The 14,188-nt window shown below is 38.1% G+C and overlaps 1 protein-coding gene across 14 annotated transcripts in view; it reads left to right on the top strand.

Moving 5' to 3' along the window:
* Positions 1 to 13,856, top strand: part of SUN1 (Sad1 and UNC84 domain containing 1) — a 33,217-nt gene extending 19,361 nt beyond the window's left edge. For 8 of the 14 annotated variants that reach the window (XM_055708714.1, XM_055708711.1, XM_055708709.1 and 5 more), the window contains 17 exons: positions 61 to 183; positions 1,178 to 1,261; positions 1,579 to 1,689; positions 3,058 to 3,156; positions 3,811 to 3,904; positions 4,018 to 4,076; positions 5,254 to 5,399; positions 5,554 to 5,778; positions 6,285 to 6,371; positions 6,740 to 6,783; positions 7,826 to 7,965; positions 8,880 to 9,130; positions 9,650 to 9,734; positions 9,973 to 10,088; positions 10,545 to 10,712; positions 11,528 to 11,620; positions 12,041 to 13,856. In XM_055708714.1, coding sequence (XP_055564689.1) covers positions 61 to 183; positions 1,178 to 1,261; positions 1,579 to 1,689; positions 3,058 to 3,156; positions 3,811 to 3,904; positions 4,018 to 4,076; positions 5,254 to 5,399; positions 5,554 to 5,778; positions 6,285 to 6,371; positions 6,740 to 6,783; positions 7,826 to 7,965; positions 8,880 to 9,130; positions 9,650 to 9,734; positions 9,973 to 10,088; positions 10,545 to 10,712; positions 11,528 to 11,620; positions 12,041 to 12,154 — 2,039 coding nt within the window. In that variant the 3' untranslated portion in view covers positions 12,155 to 13,856. The remainder of the gene's footprint in view (positions 1 to 60; positions 184 to 1,177; positions 1,262 to 1,578; positions 1,690 to 3,057; positions 3,157 to 3,810; positions 3,905 to 4,017; positions 4,077 to 5,253; positions 5,400 to 5,553; positions 5,779 to 6,284; positions 6,372 to 6,739; positions 6,784 to 7,825; positions 7,966 to 8,879; positions 9,131 to 9,649; positions 9,735 to 9,972; positions 10,089 to 10,544; positions 10,713 to 11,527; positions 11,621 to 12,040) is intronic. The other 6 variants (XM_055708718.1, XM_055708717.1, XM_055708716.1 and 3 more) reach the window with 6 other exon arrangements.
* Positions 13,857 to 14,188: the final 332 nt, after the last annotated feature.

The raw sequence follows: 14,188 nt of genomic DNA, 5'->3' as shown, positions 1-14,188 counted from the left end.
TGGAATAGAAGTACATCTTTATGTAGGTGAATGATTTGTATTCACACTTTTTTTCATTAGGAGGAGCCTATTTCTACATGAGTAAGATTCTACGATCGGTCAAACATGCTACGGCATCTTTTGCATCACTGTTAGTGCAACTATTTCAAATGGTTTTGCTGAAGCTGGGTTATGAATTTAAAGGTACCTTTTCAGTTGTCTTCCTTGGTCTCCACACAAAGCTAATGTGTGTATATTGCTGGGCTTTTTCTTACAGACTTCATCTTCAGCACTATGGTGCTCTTTTTCTTCTAGTCTTTTGGCTGGCTCCTGTCTTTCTCCCTCTCTTACTCTTCATCTCAGTTGTGCTACCCTTTTCATACTTTCCCTGTTTTGGAAGTATCAAGATTAATGTATGAGAGATATGTTATAGTTAAGATTCACATGTTGGTTTTTACTAGGAAGTGGTAGAAGGTAACGTTTAAATTAAGAAACTTAAGTTGATTTTTAAAACCTGTTCAGTGTGCTAGTGTCAATCCTAATTTTTCCATGTCTTTTAGTTTTGACTGTCTTGTTACGTTAAAGCCTACTGTGCACTTATGACTTGATTAGATCTGTTCTTGCAAAACTAAAACTGCCATCATCACTGCGCTACTCTAAAGCACATCTTGTTTTCCCTGAAAACATTTTGATTCTTCTTTGGTGCTTTCTCTTCCATAATACATACTGTACGAGTGAAGATAAACTGCCATAGGCAGCAGATAACTGATTTTTCTGTGCCAATAAAACTTTGGTCTCTCCCATTCTTTCTGCCTTGTTGCCTTGCTACTTGCAAATGTTCTCTTCTGTCTTTTAAGATCTCTGATAAAACCAACACAAAGATGTAAGGGTTGGCCATTTTGACAGAATGATGGGAATAGGGACTCAAGATTTGACGTGTTGTTACTTAGGGTGTGCGGGTTTTTGACGAACTTTGCTATGAAAAGAACCAGAATATTAAATACCAAAAAGCCCCCTGTTATTTAAACAAGAAAAAGTAGTTGCACACAGTAGGCTTCTTCCTTGATAATATTTCAGGTTTTCTGTGAGTAACCTGGCTTTAATTGTGAACCAAGCCAGTTTTAGCTAAAATATGCCCATAGAAAAGGCTTTGAATTTGAGAACTGCATTCGTTGTATGCTTTTTGAATGTGTTGCAGCTAACTCAGACTACTGTGGAAGCATGAATGTAAAGGAGTTTTACAGAGAAGATAGCCATCTTGGTGTAAATGAGGAATCAATATGTAAGTGTAATGATTGATGTTGTCTTTTAGCCTTGGTTGTACCACAGGTTGTTGCTGTAATGTAATACCAGATGCCCCATGATGCTTTGGAAGCTACAAAGTAGATGTTTGTTTTGCAACTTAGATGTAGGGGGAAGAATGGTGATTGCCTGGTGTACTGGAGTATGTCAGCAAGAAGTTTTGTTCCACTGAAGTTTGCTTAGTGTTTTGTGGTTTGATAACTGATACTATGAAATAGAATTGTTCAAGCTATCTTGTGACAATCTTGATTTGGTCCTGGCTTTGTCCCATTAATTGACTGTTACCATAACCAACAGGTGATGACTGTAAGGGGAAGAAACATCTTGAAATATACACCACAGACCACATGCAATCCTCATGGGCTAAAAGGGTAGCAAGGACCATTTGGCACACCTTTTCTTATGCAGGTTGACTTGGACCTTTTTTCTTTTGCTTTTATTTTGCATTGCAATCTCATGATGTTAATCATACATAATGTTTTGTGTTTTTTTTCTACCTTCACCTCTCCCTAAAGTAGATTAAAAGTGTAAAGTGTCTATAAAATTAACACCTTTTTGACTTCTTGCTTTGATACTGGCTTTTGTACAAGCTTGGCAGACTGCTTACCTATTAGTAAAAGCAAGGTATGGAGACAGCATGCACCCTGAATGTTAGAAAGGACAAGTCAGATTGTTAATTTATTGCACTTCGGGCAAATCTGTAAGCTTGATAGGTTGAAAAACTGCCTTTAAATGAAAGCAAGGTATGAGGTATTGGTATGCAGATTATTCAAATAAAGGGGCTTTAACATTTTATTTTTGTTCTAGTGATAGTTAATTTTTACAGGAATCTTATATAGGGATAGAATCTTCCTTGTGAGATGGGCGTTCCCTAGCTTGAATGACAGAGGCATCAAGAATCTGTTGAGTGCTCTTTATTCAGCAAAGGAAAATGATTTGAGACACGAGTCACCTAAATGCTTTGCAAAATATTGGGTTGGTATATCTATAATCCCTCAGATTAACCCAGACATATTTGCTAATCTAAAACTGTAGGATTATTTTCTAAATGTATGCTACCTAGTTTGTTCTGTAGAACAAACAGTTGTAGTCTTGGATATAGTAATTGTTGGCTTCAGTGGGCTTTAGGTTACAGCCCACTGTACTCTGGTTTTGGTTTTTTTTAACACATGCAAAACTGACATACTGAAGAGTCTTGGGAACATTCAGTTTAATGAAAATTTACTGCTTGTAAGTTCTAGTAGGAAATGCTTTCTATTATTAATATTTCATAGGCATCATTATTGAATTCTTTCACTAGGATTTTAAAAATTTTATTGTTCCTTCTTCTACACATGAACCTGGATAACAAAGTCCATGTATAATTTGGAACAAATAAGATGCTTTTAAAGTAATGATGTGCTTAAAACTTTTATGGTAGAACTTTTTTTGCTATTCTTTATTATGCTTAGCATGGCATTGTTAAACGTGCTACAGAACGTAAACTCTGTTAATTTTGGAAAAGTGATATTCTAACTGCACAGATGCTGTTCATCCTGTGTATACATGAGAATTTTGTTTCTAAATTGTCATGGTTTTACTTGGCTTCATATTTATTAGTGGCTGGCTTTGCTTTTAAATTGTGAAGAACCAAGTTTGTAGATTACTGGAAGGTATGGTTTAAAATTATGCAGAACACATAATGGGCAGGGGATTGAGTCTTTTAATGCATACTGCAAAAGAATCTTAAGCGCATCTATGTATGTTACCACATAGAGTTAATTTGTTATGATCTAGGTTACTTTATGCTTCACGTGTTGCGAACAGTGGGAGCAACGGGATGGCTTGTTTCTCAGAAGGTGTTGTCTCTACTTTGGCTGGCCATTCTTTCTCCAGGTTACTATCCTAATCTGTGTGTGTGCATTGCCTGTTCTTCTTGACAAACTAGGAATCTGCAGTATGTGGCTTGCACTAATTCAGCTATGTTTATGCCATAGCTTTTGTATCTTGATATGCATGTGCTACTTCACTTTATTGACCAAAATATGCTTAATGAGAGGGTATATTTCTGTTCACAGGCATAATGGGAGACTAACCAGACTATTTCATGAGGGAATTAGTGCGTGATTAGTACAAAATGTGGGGTGTCAAGAATAATGGGGTGTGTTTGGTAGTCACTTCCTATCCTAGTACTTCTCTTAGCAAAAACTGATGCTGCTAATCTGTGCATTTGTTGAAACATACTGAGGTCTTCAGTGCATGGTAACTTTTAATTCAAGCACTAACACTGACTTTCCAGCAAGATAGCATTGTTATAACAGATGAGCATTTTCCTTTTTTTGCATGGCTGTTGGTTTTGTGAGTAGCTGATGTTATAAAGCTGTCATACTTGTGATATCTAGATGTTAGTAAGCTGCATGTGTTGCCTGTACTCATGCATTTCTCTGCCGTGCAATGTATTCTTGTCCACAGTTGCATGTCCCTCTGCTTGGCTTCGTTGAATGTGTGCCGCAGTAATTACATTTCACACTACCACTTTTTGTTTTCTAGGGAGGGCAGCTTCTGGCATGTTCAGTTTGCTTAGAACTAGGTGGTATCAACTTGTTACTCTGATGTCTTTGCTCAAGGTGGTTCTTCTAAAAAGGTGTGTATCCTTTGAAAAAATGTTGTGAGCCAATTATTTACTCAGTCATGTTTATAAAACAATAGCATGTGATGTATTTTTTTTCTTTTAAACTTTCCTCTCTCTTTCTCTAGATGCCTTCCGAAGACCTACAAGCTGCTACTGTTTCTTATCCCACTCCTTTTTCTACTAGGTATGGGAATTGTTTAGTTATAGTACAAATTGGTGTATCTTTACTAGAGTTGTTCCAAAGTAGCATTTGTAGTTGAACTTCTGGTTTATGAAGAAGATGCAGAAGCAAAAAAGAGCAAGTTTGGGAGCAGGGCAGTAACTGAACCTTTCAAAGTACTGACAAGTCAGTGAGCTTTCACCTTGCTGTGAAAGAAATACTCTTGAATTAATTTCATAGGGCTCTTTAGACAGAGCGTGGGTGAGTAAGTAAATGCACTGAAGTAATTTTCTCTTGCCTTCCTTTGTAAGAATAGCAATGATGTCAGAAAGAGTAGGCTGTGTATTCATTGCTTTGATTATTGTCAATCTCCGTGTAGGTGTGGTTAAGTTCTTCTACCGATCTTAAGTTTTTCCTTTGCTCTAGCGCATACTTTAGTTGCTTAAAATACTGCTATTCAGACTAGTTAGTTGACAGTGTTCCAGGCCAGCTGTCTACTTTGAAACAAACAAACTCAGTTTAAAATATTTACCAAAAGTGCTGGGCCATTTCTGAAAAGCAGTTTCATGTCTTGGCATGTCCTGAATAACTTGTAGCTACTTTGGGGAGAAGATGAAGCTTCTCAGAAACTTACAGTGGACATTCAAAATCCTCTGTACTAGGGAGAATAAGAAAGGGAGAAGTTACCCTGTGTAGAAAATACTGCTACTTCTCACTAAGATACTGCAAAAATAAGTGGAATCTTTCTGAAATGCTAGATTGTTTCCACGGAAGCCTAAGTTTCCTCCAACTTTTATTAGATACTGTGCAATGTGGTAAGTAGGGTATAAGGCAGGATATTTTCCATTGAGATAAAAATCAGTATTTACATCTGCCTTCAGTGAGCAAGGCTTGTCTTAATCAATAAATGAGATCTAGGTTCCAGGGAAGCAGTGGTGTGAGAATTAGGCTATATCATGATATATAAGCACAAGTTGCTTGCCTTATGACTGTGTGAGTGGTACTGACGGATGTTCCCTAAGAGTCTTGAGTTCTGGACTTAATTTTCAAGCTGGATCATGCTGATAGTCATTTAGACTGGAGTAGTGTCCATTGTGTGACATCTACCTTGCAAACTTAAGGTAGCTTGTGTCCTTAAGATGACTATTTCTAGATATAAGCAGTCGTAAGGGAGATTTTGTGCTTTTTGTTTCTGATCCAGGTATAGGGTTCTGGGGGTTTGGTGGCTCCATTTCATTATTACCTTCATTGAGCTGGACAAGAACTGACAGAATAGGGAGAACAGATGACTACACTCATCTTCCTGAACCGCAGGCTGATTCTTCTCACTCTGGAGGTTGCACAAAGGTAAGAGCAAGCCATCTAGGGAAGACCTTCCATATCTTTCAAGACCTCTTAACTCCCATGTCTTCAATATTTTGCAATAACTACTTGATACACAAGAGTCATGTAAATAAATGTCTTGATTTTTATATATTTTAAAAATATCTTCATACCTTAGGATACCATGACTGTCTTTGATGCTGGTCGTATAAGTCAGCTGGAGAAGCAGGTAGCATTCATGTCTGACAGATGCCATCACAGTGATGAAGAATATAGCAAAGTTTTGCTTCTACTTCGTAATCTTCAAGATCAGGTTGCCCAGATGAGCGACAAAAGTGAAACACTGAAGCTAATTAAAAATGTGGTGGGTCAGCATCTTAAAGACAAGGAACTGGAGGAAAAGGTAAGACAGTTATTGATGTTTTTTGATACTGATATAATTATTCTGTTTTAATAATGCAGACTATTAGCAATTTGACTCTAGGATTCTTTTCCTGTTACAGAGTTAACTGATAGGTAGTAAGTTCCAGGGAGTAGTCAGTGGCATTTGTTTCTCCTTTGGTATTGCTGACAAGAATTAATTCCGGATAGGTGGTCTAAAGTAGAATCTTACATTTCTGAAAAGCAGCTGGACTTAATGCTGTTTTCATACAGAGAAAGAAGACTATTGGAAGGACTGGTAACAAAGAAGGGGGTTTGTGGTAAACTTCCCTCTGTATAACCCCTACTACTGCTGAATCTGGTCTTCATATGTATTACAGATTCTATAATTTCTCACACTACCTATAGGATAAATCACTTTAAGCACTCACAGAATTAAATTAAAATTAGGCTTTGTAGAAAATATCATTTCTGCTTTTTGTACTCCAAAAGAAAATACAACACCTTTTTCTTCCCCTTCTTTTCAAGACTGACTTCCTGGCTTTACATAAAGAACATCAGTTGCGCATCCTGACACTGGAAGAGCTTCTTGGAAAACTCTCTACTGAATCCAAGGTATTGAAAGTTCTGTTTGTATTAATTGTAACCCATTGATAACAAACAAAAACTCCCTTAGTTTATTTTATCCCAAACCCCGGTTTGTTTTACTCTAGCTACTACAGTTCTTTAAGTCTCAAAATTAATTTGTGTTCTTGCCTCCCCTTCTTGGAGGGGGTTTCAGTCCAAAGCTTAAAAATTACTACTTGACCAATGAGGCAGGTTCTATTTGGAATAAAATCTTAACTCTACAGAGGCACAAACATAAGTGTGGGGACACAGTCCTGTATGAGTGTTGCTAGAATCTCTCATTTAACATTATTTATTCTTTTTTCAGTCACTTGTGTTTCTTTGTATATGTTAAAACTAACTTTTGTATTTTTTAGGACATCCAGAAGGAGCTTGACGCAGCCAAAGCAAAACCAGTGAGGTATAAGCACTTTTCAAATATATTTTGCTTTTTCAGTCCTGATGCTAACTGATGGGGATATGCATGTTCTTCTTTGAAATATAACAATCCTTTCTGTCAGTTAACCAACCTTAAGAGTTTGTATCATCAGCAAGAGTATTTGTCTTACACTGGACTTTAACTGTGGTGCTGAACATCGGCACAAGTCCCACTTTAAGTGTGTGAGCAAACCTACATTTTATTTTATTTTTTTTTACTAGAGAAAGCTGTTCGTAATAGTGCTGGAGAACGAGTGACTTCTCATCCTCTTATAAGTGCATTAGAATTTTTCTTCAGGTTCTTAGTGAAGTATACAGTAACTACTTTTGATAGGCTTTATATTTAAATTCTTGAATTGTATCAGGTCTAACCTTCAGCTCTTGCTTGTCAGCTGTACTACTTTCCACTCATGTACTGTGTAATACTAGGACAAAAACTGCAGCACTTAATTAAGTAGTTTCCCCATTGGGAAGAGGAAAAACACTTACTTGTGAATTGTCATTTAAATTAGATCTAAATTTAAAATGGCCTTAGAATGATGGCTGGCTGCTACCTTTTTCCATAGCATGTGCTGAATGCTGATCTATGTTGGTCGTTTGTGACCTGCTACTTAAGCTCAACTCTACACCTGCCTCTAAAGTTACTCTGGTTTAAGTAAGGTAGCCTGAAACTTGCTTTAACCAGTGGCAAACTCATGCAAATAAAGTTTGACTGGTTTGCCAGAACGCTTAAATTCCCCAAAATCTCTATATGTGTTTGAGTTATTAATGGTCAGCCTGGTCATATTCTGAAGTCATCACTGCTGGGTTTGTCCACAACTGCAAAATACTTTTCTTCGATTATATCAATCCTAAGTACCCCTTCAGTAACATTCTCAAGGAACTGCAAGCTCACAATGTCTGTCACAGTGAATAATGGAACTAGAAAGCGCTTTGTATTAAACAAATACATTCTCACACCTTTGGAATTTGATGGAACAATTCAAACTACTCTTTGCTGATTATTTGCTCCTTGCTTTTATCAGAGATGATGATGAACATAATCAGCTTTTGTCCAGAATTAAAAAGCTGGAACTAGAGTTGACTCAGATGAAATCAGAGCTCTTAACTGGGGAAAGTGTGAAGACAAGTTGCGAGAAACTGGATGTCATTCCTGAAAAAGTAGGTTCTGTAACTGTCCCAGTAAAACTTCTCACTACTTGGTTTTGTTCACTAACTTTCTTGAAATGCAGTGCAGTAAGTAAGGCGGGGGCAGTACTCATAAAGAATGGTAGCATTTTATGTAGTGGTACTGTGAACTTTTCCATTGGTGCATAACATTTGAATAGACAAAAGTTTATGACTTGTTTTCTAGAATGGCAGGGGTTTTTTGCATTTAAGATACAGTGCGATAGTAGCTCTGTGTACAGTACTTTGCTGGTCTTACTGATGTATTTTGCTAACCTGTGGAAAAGAAACAATGTAAAAGCAAGTTAGGTTTGCTGTCTGAGCGTTGTATTAAAAAGTCACGCTTAAATTCTTTAAAAGCCATTTATAAAAGGTCTGGCTAGAATGTAGTCAACAAAATACAACAGTAAGTGTTAATACAAGATTATCAACTTGATTAAAATACCATCTTCTGATAACGCTCAAATGTGATCTAGTTGTTGTGTATGGAATTAAGGCATACCATGAGTGAGTGATTAACCAACTTGCTTAACTAGGCCTAACAAGTACACTGCTCCCCTTAAGAGTTGCCACAGTGCCTTCTCTGAACTGTTGCAGTAAACTTTTTATTCTGAAGTGTTAGTCAGACTTACTAATGTATACTGCATAGTTTGCTCGGGCTTAATTAGGTGTGTCTTGTTCAACCAAACTGATGAAGCATCCAGGTTTCCTGTATGTTCTTCTGCACACCTGACTGGTCTACTTTTCCTGTGTAAGTTAATGTAGTTAAAACACATGTGAAAGCTAGGCTTCTGTATAGTGCTCCATGTATATGTTGATCTCACATGTGCCTGTTACAGTATGTAGTGTTATTTAATGTTTTATAAAGACTTGTAATTTCTATTGTATTTGTTAATGGCTTCTACTAGGTAGACGCATGGGTCAAAGAATATGTCAAGCTAATGCTTTTTGGTGATCAACAAGAAGACTTTCCAGAATCGCTTCTCCAATGGCTTATGTCCAATTTTGTGAGCCAAAATGATCTGCAGACTTTGCTGCAGGATCTAGAGTTTCAAATCCTCAAGAATATTACTCTCCATATGTCTGTTACAAACCAAAAACTAACATCTGAAGTAGTAACAAATGCTGTGACTAATGCAGGGATTTCTGGAATCACAGAAGCGGTGAGTGAGTTTTAAGTTCTGTAAAGAGTCCTTTCATAGGCATTTTGTGGAGCATGCCTGTCAGTATAAATGGTAACGATTGTAAGAGATGTCAGGAATGTTAATTGAAATGGGAAGAAATACAGAAAACTCTTTTCTCAATTGTATTCTTACAGCATTGGTTGTTGCGAATGTGTGTTTTCAAATTACGTGATCTTGAAAATTCAAGAATTCCCAAGAAACAAGTATACCAAATAAATGCAGCTCAGGGTCTTGGGAAGGTGAGGGAAAGAATGTGACTTCTGAAGAAAACACCAGTCTAGATGCAGTAGGAGTTTGTATTTTAAGACAGACAACCATGCATTAAAAATGGCCTCTGTCTTGAGGCTTTCAAAGACTTGTGATGGGAGTGCAGCATCCCAGAACTGTGTGTTAAATCTTTTTGATGCATCTCATAGATGTGTATATATCAATAATTCTATCACTTGATATTAAAATCTGTCTTTTTATTCTCTTTTTCTTCTATGTGTACATCTGTAGCAAGTACAGATTATTGTAAACAATGCACTGAAACTGTACTCTCAAGACAAGATTGGTATGGTGGATTTTGCCTTGGAATCTGGAGGTAACTAGGAGAGGAAACACTGTTTTTACTACTCATGTTATTTGTGTAGTATTTACTAAAGATCTTAAAATGAAGACACATTAAAAATAACATTGTACTTGATAGAAGCATTGTATCCCCAGAAAACTACTAGACTCTAACAATACCTTTTAATGTTTTTTTCTTTGTACAAATCTGTGCCTTAAAAGTCTTCAGGAAGAAATGAGTAATTCTGCTAACCTGATACATCTTTATTTAGGTGGCAGCATTGTGAGTACTCGCTGTTCTGAAACCTATGAGACCAAAACAGCATTATTTAGCCTCTTTGGAATCCCTCTGTGGTACATGTCTCAGTCTCCTAGAGTGGTAATTCAGGTAATTAAAGGCTGAGTAAACAAATTCAGCAATGTTATTTTGTGTTAAGTGGTTTGGATTGTTTTTTGGATGCTGGATGTTTGTCTGTAATATACTGGGGGGCATGGGTACTTTGAACTATGTTCCCAAGAGTGGGATTCTTCTGGTTGCTGGGCACTGCTGAAGTCCTACTCTGGCTAAATTAAGACCCTTATAGGAGGCTTGGGTGGTGCATTGGACTGCTGCAGAGTGAGCACTGGGAGGGTTCCTGTTTAGAAGTAATCTCAAGGTGGATCTTCAGAACATTTCTGGTAGTTCAGGTGGATATGCTGTCTTTCTGAAGAGTTCTACCAAATGGATTATATTCTGCCACTTGCTACCTAAGACTGTCCATAATAATCCAGGATTCATTACAACTCCTTATTACGAAAAAAATAATTACAAAACGCTTATGGTGTGTCCCATCTTGCTCTCTAGCCGGACATACATCCAGGAAACTGCTGGGCTTTCAGAGGGTCACCGGGATATCTTGTAGTTAAACTTTCAATGAAGATCTATCCAACTGCCTTTACAGTGGAACACATACCAAAAACACTTTCACCAACAGGAAATATTACCAGTGCTCCTAAGAATTTTTCAGTATATGTAAGTCTGTCTCTGAACTTAAGCTGATGTTTGTATGTGTAAAAGATGTGTTACTTATCTTGGAAAAGAATGACACGAGGGGGCAAAGCTAAAAAGATAAGCCTTTTCAGTCATTGCTCTTAAAATTGCTTACACTTCTTTAATGAGCTTTGAGATTAGGAATAAGAAGTGTTAAACTAATTTGGGGGGAGTTTTTTCTTTTCTCTTGCTTTATATAGTAGTAAACATTTTTGGAGGGAGATGGTGGCTTTTAATTTGGTATAGTTTTCTCAAACTGTTCCATCCTCGCCCTGCCCCCATTTTGGCTGTTTGCTTTATCTATGATGTGATTTAAATCTTTTCTTACATTGATTGTAGCTAGCATCACAGTTAGCCAAACAGAACACCACAGGCTATATATCAGCATAGCTGTGGCATCTGAGAACTTTCTATCCAGTTCTTTTAAATGCTTAAGCTGTCAGATGATCTGCAAGCATCTGAATCTTGACTTCTGTCTTGTTCATAACCTTGATATTTTCTCATTCTTGTTTGTTGTTAGCAGTTTGTATTGTACACTATGCTATAATAGTGGCTTTGCCATTGAAATTAAAGGGTTTAACCATGAAAACGTATAAACATAGCACAACTATTTGCAGTGCAGGAAACTCAAGTACAGAGCCATGCCTGAACAAGCATCAAGTGACAGGGGGAACATTCTGATCCTGGTTTGACAGATCTGAGCGCTGTCTGTTGATACTTGGTTCAACAGACATGCTTCTGGTTTTGATTGGATTTCAGATTTGACGGAAGCAAAAACCTTTATCCTGTTGTTATAGGGTCTAGATGATGAATATCAAGAAGACGGCACGCTTCTTGGACAGTATGTCTATGATCAAGAAGGGGAACCACTGCAGATGTTTCCAGTGATGGTAAGTCTGGATGGTAAAAATGTCAGGAGAAAGGTACTCCTGCATTCTATGGTAGGGCACAATGAGCAGTGAAGGAAAAAAGCCTTGTTACCTGCTGGGCATTGTGGAAACTGAGGTAGAAAGTATCAACCTCATCTGCCTCGAAATCTGTGGTCTAAATAGATTAGAAGGGTGGAAAGGTTTGTGCTATCTGACACAAATGGTCATATGAAGAGTCTGTTTCATGCTGCTTCTGACTCCCTTCACAAATAACTAGTAGGGCAAGGAAGGTTCTCTTCAAAGTGGCAGAAAGCTCCCAAAGTGTGACTTAGTTTTTATTAATAAAAGTTGGTAGTTGCAGAATAAGAAAGCAACTTCGGTTGCACCTGTTTATACTGGAAGCCTAACTCTGGTTTGTATGTTTGCTTTTTCCTCCTCCAGGAGAAAAGTGAAAAGACATTCCAAATAGTGGAACTAAGAATTTTTTCTAACTGGGGACATGAAAAATATACATGCCTTTATCGGTTCAGAGTGCATGGGAAACCTGCCGAATAATCTCCTACACTACAGCATTGGTTTTTTTGTTGTACATTTTGTTCTCTGTTTGTATATACCGGAAAGCCTAGAACACTGGAATCTTTAAAGGATGAAGCTGCAAGATATATACTGCAGAACTATTGATCCTCTGATAAAGGCGGAAGACCGTCAGCAGAACTATATAGAAACTAAATTGTATTTGTTCTAATGCTCAGTTGTAATTGCCAGTTAGCTCTACATTTTTGTGTTCATGCTGAGAGAAGTAATGCATGCAAACTACTCTGGTTCGTAAAGCCCAGTTGGCAAATAAGTGCCACCTATTTTATTACAGATGAATGTATAGGGTTTTTTTAAAAGAATAAACCATACTTTCTGCAACTAGGAATCTGGTGGGGTTTTTTTGGGTTTTTAGTTGTTGGTTGTTTTTTTTTTAATCTGGGACTTAACTGCATACTTCTGCAAGGTTGGCACCATAAGCCAAAACCTTTGGTGCATTTTAAACACTGACTGGCTGAAGGTGTCCTTCAACTGACCGTTGGTTTTGACCTTTTTGGTAGATCCAAAAGGGCTTCTTTGATACATGTTGAATATAATAAATATTACTGTCAGGGAAAGCTAACACAACCAAAACTAGTTTAAACACCAGCGACTGAGAATGCTTAACTGTAATTTGTGGCTGTGAATTGCTCTAAAAGTCAGGGATAATAAGTTATTTTAGGGGGTTTTACCATAGCAACTTGGCCAGTTTGTTCTTTTGTGTTAATTCCAAATTGACCTTGATGCACTGACTAACTGGATCAGAGCTGATATGCCTGCTAAATTGCTTGGTAAACATTAGTATACAGCAGTTAATTTGTCAAAAGCGATCTCTTTGGGACAAGAATTCCTTAGGCTTGTTCACTGTTACACTCAGTAAATGTTGGACTGTGAGAATGCAATGTGTACAGGAAAACAAGACTGAAGTGAATCTCACTGCTTCACATTTACAAGTGGGACTTGTGCTCGGTACTGCTGCATTAAATAAATGTATGGGCATTTTTTAAATCCTCCCCAGGAACCTTAGTGGGGTATAAGATTAGAGTGATGTCTTGCTTTCACAAGCAACATTTCTGTATAGAATGAGATGAAACCGCTTGTTGCACCCCTTACTTAGAATTGCTACTTTGAAAATACTTCTTGGAAAAATTCCTAAAATGCATTTGTATGCAGAATTTTTCTTATTCTTCTAATGCATTTTATAGTTACACATGAACTGTTAACACATCAAACTGCTGACTGGTTTTCTGACTAGAGTTATGTATGTTGCACAACAGTCCTTGAATGTTTTTAAAAACAAAAGTCGCCATGTGCAAAACTTTTTTTTTTTCACTTGAGCTGAGACAGAACCTACGGCCTATGCAGAGGAGCCAGATTACACATGTACAGGCATTTTCATATTACAGGTTACGTATTTAAAATTAGAATTATCCTGTGTAAATTGAAGTTAGGTAGCCGGGGCTGGGAATATTTTGAATAACACTAACTTATTTTTTAAAAATAAAAAAAAGTAAGATAGGACTTTGTGCAATGTATTTTTGTAAATGCTTTTCAAAATGTCTGTTACTCTTTGCTGCCTCCAAACTGACAAGATGCTATTGAGATGTTTAAATAAAAAGAATTTTAATTTTTGAAAGTGCATGTAATAATATTTGCAATAAGAAATAAAGCTTCTTTTTCTGTATTTTTGATCACCTCTTTACATGGCAGAGGAGGCTGTAAGGCTGAGGGAAGGTGCGGCTCGATCGGGGTGGGCCGGGGGCACCTGCCTCTGCCCCCTGCCCCGACCCCCCCCAGCCAGGGGGGCGGCGGCGCTGCGGGTGGGTGCCCGGTGCTCGCTTCTCCCTTCGGCCCCTGGCGCCCCGGGGCTCCGCGCCCCCGCCCCGGCCCCCGCGCGGAGGGTGAGGGTGCGTGTCAGCGCGGCCCCGCCCCCCCGGCCTTGCCCCGCCCCCGTGACGCCGTGCGCAGCCGCGCCGCGCTGAGCCTCGTGGGCCGCCGTCGGAGCGGGCGGAAGCC

This window comes from Falco cherrug, chromosome 4 (assembly GCF_023634085.1).
Source record: "Falco cherrug isolate bFalChe1 chromosome 4, bFalChe1.pri, whole genome shotgun sequence".
NCBI lineage: Eukaryota > Metazoa > Chordata > Aves > Falconiformes > Falconidae > Falco > Falco cherrug.
Note: the sequence above shows the minus strand (reverse complement) of the source record. Positions and strands in the feature narration are given on the sequence as shown.